Source organism: Acanthisitta chloris, unplaced genomic scaffold (assembly GCF_000695815.1).
Source record: "Acanthisitta chloris isolate BGI_N310 unplaced genomic scaffold, ASM69581v1 scaffold39872, whole genome shotgun sequence".
NCBI lineage: Eukaryota > Metazoa > Chordata > Aves > Passeriformes > Acanthisittidae > Acanthisitta > Acanthisitta chloris.
In genome coordinates this window covers 816-8,722 of record NW_008659522.1, presented here as the reverse complement: position 1 = coordinate 8,722, position 7,907 = coordinate 816, and the positions used below count along the sequence as shown (strand labels likewise).

General features: G+C 51.6%; 1 protein-coding gene across 1 annotated transcript; it reads right to left on the bottom strand.

Moving 5' to 3' along the window:
• Positions 1 to 254: 254 nt before the first annotated feature.
• On the bottom strand, positions 255 to 6,215 carry LOC103797218 (disabled homolog 2-interacting protein-like; the record flags this gene model as incomplete). Its single annotated transcript, XM_009069416.1, has 4 exons — positions 255 to 506; positions 2,290 to 2,377; positions 3,044 to 3,246; positions 6,063 to 6,215. Coding segments are annotated over 4 exons (612 nt in total), but the record flags the coding sequence as incomplete, so codon positions are not given.
• Positions 6,216 to 7,907: the final 1,692 nt, after the last annotated feature.

Below are 7,907 nucleotides of genomic sequence, written 5' to 3'. Positions count from 1 at the left end.
TACTGCAACGACAAGGACGTTACTCCTTGCTGGGAGGGGGTGAGGCATATCCTTTTAGGGCAGTTTGGAAGGAAAAGGTTACTTTAGTTTAAACATCGAAACACTGATTCAAATCCAACAGTGCCAGCGATTCTGAAATATCTGTGATTTCCTTATGCCACTCCTCTGCCACTCGCCGTGCCCTCAGTGTGCTGGCATGTCCCAGCAGGGTCAGTCAGCGCCGTCCGCACGAGGAGCTGAGTGCTGGGGGAGCAGCTGTTGTTTGAAGCCGCGGCTCACACCTGCTGCTGCACGGTCCCTCTGGCCAGGCCTCCTCCTGCGGCAGCGCCCTCCTCGCGTTAACAATTACTGCTGTTTCTGAATTCTCCATTCTCTGTAATCTGCAATTTAGTTGGGTTTGTGGGGGAGATCCCATTACGTGTCTGCATGCTGTACCTCTCTTTCAGCTGAGTAAGGGCACTCATTAGCCGTGCGTTGGCAGCGTCCAGGGAGGCAATGCGTTTCTCCTGCAAGCAAACGGGGACAGGCAGTGAGGGCAGGGCCTGAGACAGCAACACACAGGCCTCTTGGGCCAGGAGCTGTTTGGCACTCTTAGGTGTGGGGTTTTATGTGCTACACAGCACAACAGGACACGTGGGAATGGTCTGAGGTTGTGTCAGGGCAGGTTTAAGTTGGATATTAGACAGTGGTTCTTCCCCCAGAGGTGTTTGGGCACTGAACAGCTCCCCAGGGCAGCGGTCACGGCCCTAAGGCTGACAGAGCTCAAGGAGTGTTTGGACAACGCTCTCAGGCACAGGGTGTGATTCTCAGGGATGTCCTGTGCAGGGCAGGAGTTGGACTAGATGGTCCTCAAGGGTCCCTTCCAACTCTGATGAGTCTGTGATTTTTTTTGAAATCTGCTGCTCTTAGCAGGGCCACAAGTGTCCTTTGCCTGTGCAGTGTGAGCTGCTTTCATTTTAGGCTCCTGAAGAAAATGGAGGTAATACAGTTTCTCTAATTATTCAGTTATGCAGAAATTCATTGTGCTGTTTGCTCTAACTCAGCTGTTACAAAGATGGCAAGATTCCTTTCCTAAACCCAAGCTCTCCCACGACAGTTATTCCTGTCAGTGTTTAATTGATTTTGTTAGTGTAAATTAATAGTTTAAATGACTTGTAGCCTCCCAGGATATCTTTGATGGCAACTCTCACTGATTATAGTATGGCAAGGATGGGAGGAAGAGTTTCTATGTTGCAGTCTGATTCTGTCACTCTTCTCTACAACACTGAGTAACGCATCCTCCTCCTCTGACTGCCAGAACCAGCTCAGGGGGCACAGTAGTTTGTGTGTGTGTCCACGGATGAACAGGTCCAGCATATGTACAGCCTGATGAGACCCAAAGGGAACAGTGTGCAGGGCACAGTCAGAGCCTCACGTGTCCCCCACGAGGTGTAGGAGACAGGAGAGTGTCTGCAGGCACCACTGCTCACCCCTCGTGGACACCTGTGTCTGCTGGCTCTGCTGGCTGATTTACTAGCTTTGAACAAATTACTCTACAGAAAAACACTGGGGTTTTTTTTCCAAAGTTACTACTGTCTCATCTCCTTTTTAATTAGCTATACAGTAAATTAATCACTAGTAGTGACTCACAAGTGATTAATAGGGCTGTTAAATGTTAGTCTAGAATATACTATCACCTAGCCACAACCTGTAGGGAGGCCTGGCTGCTGTGATGTTGGTCTGTGTTAGACAAGCTAAAAGATTATGGGCTGTATTTTCTGATTCACTTTTCTAGGCACAGTGTTTTGCACCCATCACCTGATGCACCTGTTCCACTGTAATTGATAGCAATACCTGAGCCTCCCAATCCTGCAAATAACAATCCAAAGGCTGAAAAAAACATTGGCTTGGCTCTGGCCAGGCTGTGTTTTCCTTGTGTCCAGAGCCTGTTCCAATGGTCCAAGCATTGGGCATGAAGCACCAAGCAAAGCTCCAGGGGCCTAGGACTGAGACAATGAGGATATGATCCTTCCACCCACTGAGTTGTGGGGATGATCCTTCCCCAAACTGCCACCTCCACACCCTCTGTGTCACCTGCCACGCTCCAAGGCTGTAAACAGCTGTACGAATATGAGTGCTGTGACAGTAACTCATGTCCTGCTGCAGTCTGAACACTGTCACCACCTGCAGCTCGGCACCGACTCACCCTGCACAGTCTCACCAAGCTGGGGAGACACTGCTGCACGCTGGGGAGGCTGTGTGAGCACACCCACCTCAACACTGCTGCAGCCCTTGGCATGAGGCACTCACCTGTGCATCAATAATCTTCTGCTTGGAGTCCACAGCAGCCTGCATTTCAGCATGGTCCTTCTTTAACTCCTCCTCGACCGACATCAGTCTGGGAGCAAAAAGACAAGAAAACGTTACCCTTTTTGGGCTCTGCTAAGCCCAGGTATTAGTGTCACACACTACCTCTTCTTACACAAAAATCAAGTTTTTTTCCTGGCTCTTACTCTCCCCTAGGGCTCTCTCTAGCAGACTGCCCAAAGCTGAAGTGACACACAGCATTGATGACTATGAGTGAGAGCACTAAGTGAGCTTGGCTCAGGTAAAGGTGAAGCCAGCTGAACTGGAACAGTCTATGTCCTGGACAAATGCAAACACTATATCCCATTGGGTGAGCAAAAGGGATTTAGAGCTAGGAGTAAGGTATGGTGGTCAGATCCTCAGCTGTATGAACAGAACAAGCCTTCCAGATCCTGAGAGAGCTGAGGCAGGCTGCCAGCTCTCCCCTCCTAAAGTTTGGCCCTAGTGAATCAGGAAAATGTTGGGGTTTTCCTTGTCCCAGGTACCACTGAGAGGGAAACTCACGTGGGAAACCTATATGCACCTCCAAAGAAACCTGATTTCTCCTGACCAGGTGTCCTTGGTTTATGATAAACACAATCCAGCTCTTGGTTCTTGGCTGCTGGCTGAGGTTAAACCACAACACCAGGCATCAGCTCTAACCCCAGCCAGGCTGTTCTGCCTTACTGCCACCCCCAGCACTCCCATCTCCCTGTACCTGCTGATGATGCCCTTCATCTGGATCTCCTTATCCTCCTGCTGCCTGCGGAGCCGCTCCTCGCTCTCCTCCAGCCTGGCCTGGTACTCCAGCACCAGCTTCTGCGTGGTCTCCTCCTGGCATTTGAAGCGAGTCTCGTACTCCTCCAGCTTCTTGTTGGAGATGCGGAGCTTGTCCTGCAGCACCACCAGGTCCTGCTGGTACTGCGGCGTGCAGGGACAGACACGGGAGGAGAAAACACATGTGGCATGTTACCTCGTAGGGCTCTGCCCTCGCCAGGGTTTCCCCCAAACCCGAGCACTCCCCTCTCCTTGCATCAGACTAGCTGCAAACCCGTATCAGATAACCCCTGCTCGCCGACATCTCCTCTTCGTCCTCTCCGCTGCGCCGGGTCCGCGGGGCAGGCAGGTCGCTGGCAGGTGCAGAGAGTGGGCTGTTAGCAGAGCCTGGCATTTCACACGGGGAAATGCAGGTTAGAGCGAGCGAGTGGCAAAGGCATCCAGCAGCCTCCGGCGCCGGCAGCGCGGCCCCTGCGGGCAGGAGGAGCTGCGGCGCTGGGGTTTGGGGTTCACACAGGAGCTCTTCGGTCTGCAGCAAGAAACGTGGAGCTCTGGGCATGCTGGAACATCCCGAGCTGCAGTGACCAGAGCAGGACTCTGCAGCTCGTCCCCCTTGGCCGAGGGGAGGGCACCGCGCCGGGGTGAGCGGCACACGGAGCGCCGAGGCCTTCGTGGCCCAGCACAGTCACATCTCAACCAGCACTGACTCCCCGAAGAGCTGCTGCATGAAGCCAAGACCCCACAGTTGTACTGTTCATTCGGGTGAAGCTATAGATCAGCAGCAGAATCACATAAAGCAATTAAAAAAAATTAAGAGCTTTTGAGCTCGGTGGAACTGGGATCAGCGACTGCGGCAGCACAGCATTCAGTACAACTTGCTTCGCTAAAGGAAAACCCAGGGAGTGTGTGTGGACAAAAAAAACCTGCTTTAATTTCAAAAAATTAGCTATGGAAATAGTCTTTAAAAAAGAATCTCAACTGGAATAACCTTAGAATAATTGACATGCAGCTGATAATGTGACAAGCTGCTTCTAAAGAGTCAGATCTGGGGAGAAGTCTCCCATCTGAGTCAGGAAGGCTGTTAAAAGCTGCTAGTGCTTGTCATGCTCTGGCAGAAATGCATTCTGCTGTGTCTTGCCTTGGCCTTTCCCCTCTGGCCACTGCACCTGGGTCAGTACTGGGTTGTGTCCCAGGCTTGAGAGTCCTCCTGGGGTGTGTGACCCCCCTGGATCAGCTCAGGGGAGAGGGAAGGACAGCCAGCACTCACAGCAAGAACACTGCAGCTCTCAAGGGCTGAAAAATTAAGCTGATGGTCTTCCTGAGCTGCCAAAGAACTGGAGCAAGGCTGGCAGAGGGCAGGACTCCTGAGCTCCTGCCACCCAGGACAGAGCACTCCGGTTTTCCTTTAGCAAAGCTCTTACTGCAGCACGGAAATGGTAGAGTTTGCACATGGCACCTGGAGCAATGAGGGAGCACAACGCCCGCACGGCTGCACAGAAGCATTAAAGGCAGACAGCAGGGAGCTGCTTGAACAGGAAAGAATAAATACCTACCCTAGCCTTAAAATAGGAGCAGCGTAAGTGAGTTCAAAGGATAGCAGGAGAGGCCTCAGGGCCCGAAGGAGTCGCTCCTGTCTCTAGAGCACTCGTCTCATTCTCGGTTACCATTCACGTCTTACGGTAATGGGGAGAGAGATTATGCTAATGGTGATCTCGAATGTCAGTGACTGATGGGACAGCAAAGTAAGGAGATGCTGCATGGCAATGAGACAGCAGGTGCCTGGTCTGGGCTCCCAGGGCACAGGGACTGGTGTGGCAGTACCATCCGAGTCTGTAGCACCACCACTGTCTGCTCTGAGCAGAGCAAGAAATGGGCTGAACTCACAAAACTCTGCCCTGCTCTGCCCACAGCAGCTGGGAGCTGCTGCCCTGTACCTCATGGTCCCTATGACAGCTCAGCTGCCTTCAGCATTTCACTTGGATTTGAGAGGTGACAGTCCCCAAATGCCTCAGCACAGCAGAACCAGCACTGGAAAGCTATTGTAACAAAACCAGAACCATGTCTGTGCTGGGAAACCAGGACAGGGGTTTGAGGAGGGTGATGTCTGCAGTGCTGTGGGACAGCGAGGTGATGTGTGGCTGGTGTGACAGAAGAGAAGCACACTGAGGAAACATCCCAAATCCTAACAGTGACCAGTGCAGAATCAGCAATGATGGGATTTTCCCAGCTCCTGACTGCTAGATCCTCATTTATAATCCATCCTTTTCACCCTGGCCAGGATTGCCCTTTCTCTTCCAGCTTCTCCCATCTCAGGCTTGCCCAGGAAGGAGAGGAGGGGAGCAGCACCCCTCAAGCTTTGCCAGCAGCACTGCAGGCTTGGACTGGACACTCTGGCAGAACCCCACACTGGCCAGGCCCTGATCCGTGTGTCAGTGCACTGCTGAAGTCACCCCAGGCCCCAGAGCTGTCTCTGAGACTAAAATCTGGACTAAATTTTCAGGTCTGTGAACAGCCTTTTGCCATGGAAGCTGCTTCCTGCTACATGTCCCTATTGTGAGGCACAAGGCTGCCTGTACCTGTACCTGTACCTCACTCTCATCTGTTACAGATGTGCTTAATCCACTTTTTAAGCTTTCTTCCCTTCAGCTGTGGGGATCTGGAATGGGGGAGAAAGAGGCACTGGCTGGCTGCAGGGCAGCAGCAGCAGCACTTGATTCCTGGCTCCTGTTTTTCTTACTTGCTTCATCAGAAAGTTATTTCAGTCACTGAGTGTGTGAAAACCTCCCAAACCTTCCCCAGAAGTTCCCTGTGAAGCTGAGCAGGGCAGGGAGCAACCTGGCACCCTCTGTCCTGGGCAGGGACCTGCACACAGCCCACCTCTCCCCAGGGTTCTCAGGGAACAACATTCAAGGAAATCCTCTCTCTATTCAGAAACTTGTTTCAATCCAATCAGGTTTTACCTTTTCTGCTTGGCTGAGCTCGTCCTTATTCCTGAGCTTATCCCTGTGCTTGGAATCTGGGTCAATGCTTTCATCTTCTAAAAACTGCATGTTCATATTCAAAAGCCAAGCAGCAGTGCGGTCCAGGGCATTGGGGTTCACAGGAGAAGGGGCCTACAATGAAACATACAACCATGACAAAAAAAAACCTGTAACAGAAATGGTCATGAAGCTGGAGAAAAGAGAGTTTCCTTCCAAGCAGGCTCTCTCCCATGCTGCTCCAACAGCAATGAACCAGGCTGAGCTACCAGGGCTGGGGGTAGCAACAGTTCCTGTTCTACAGCTGCACAGTGTTTTGGGTCCAGCAGCCTCTAACAGGCCAAATCCTTCCCTGTGGACAAAAAAAAACCTGTAACAGAAATGGTCATGAAGCTGGAGAAAAGAGAGTTTCCTTCCAAGCAGGCTCTCTCCCATGCTGCTCCAACAGCAATGAACCAGGCTGAGCTACCAGGGCTGGGGGTAGCAACAGTTCCTGTTCTACAGCTGCACAGTGTTTTGGGTCCAGCAGCCTCTAACAGGCCAAATCCTTCCCTGTGCCACCTCAGCACAAGTATTTTTTTTGAAAGCACAACCCAGGTGGACATGGTACGTTCACTCCATGAGCACAGATTTCCCCCAGCTCTTCAGCCTGTTACTGAGCCATCTTTGTTTGCTGTGGAGATTCCACACAGGTAAAACAAGATCTGCTCCTTATGGTCATGCAGGTGCCTTCTTGGAGAAGAAAGGTTTCTTTCTGGCTGGATGCTGGAGAGGTCTAAGTGCTCCATATCTTGGTAGCTCTAGGTTTGTTCATGTAGCTGTGAGAGCTGAAGGAGCACTGCTGTTCCATGGCCAGTGAGCTGCAGCCACAGCTGCTGCCTCAGTCCTGGCCTGGGCAGGGACTGCCAATGGCACTGCCTAAGTATTTTCCAACCACATTACAAGAATTAGGAAGTGACTCTCCAGCTATTTCCCTTCCATCCTGCCTTCTTATAAATGGCAGTAAACAGTTGGATGAACACATAGGATCTGGATGACTTGGTCAAAGGAATTCAGTTAACAGATCACAAGTGTTGGGGACTTTCTCCTTCATTCCAGCCAAACCCAGTCACTGTCAGGCAGCAGAACAGGAGACTCTGTATCGCAAGGAGTGGGGACTGGCTTAATCCCTTCACTGCTGTTGGTGGCTTTCCCATGCCATCTTCCAGTCTGGTCTTCTGCCTCCAGAATTATGAATCCAAAGTGTCAGACTGGCTCTTGAACGCCACTTGCTGTAAATCCTCATCCAGCTTGTGGCTTTCTGCTTCTCCTGACACCACCAGCTTGGGCACTGCCCCTGGCGTGGCTGTTCAGTGTCTGATCCAAGGAGCTGTGGCCACCTGGGGTTGTTCCAGCAGCCTAAAGCCACTGGTGAAGGATGTCAGTGAACAGAGCTCAGCCCAGCTGTGCATGGGTCCTTCTGCCTCTTCCTTCCTTCTCTGAAGTACAAAAGGACATCTGAAGGCCTGGGACAGGCATGGAAGTCAGTTCACTAGACAGATGAACTTTCAAGATGTAGAGGAAGCACTTCTGGCTGGCAGCAGTGAGGGCGATGGACTTCTAAAACAGCCACCAAATGGGATTTCTTTGGTCTCAAAGAACATTAAATATCACCCAGGAGGAGCAGTTTCCTTATGGAATGCACAGAGTGAGGATGGGAGAGAATGTTCTGAAGACTTCAGCTCCGGAGAGAAACTTCTTGAGGACCACAGGGGTGTGTGGGGGAATGGTCTGCACAGACCTGGCCAGGGCTTTCCAAAGGTCACCTGGAGTTCATAACTGTCTTTC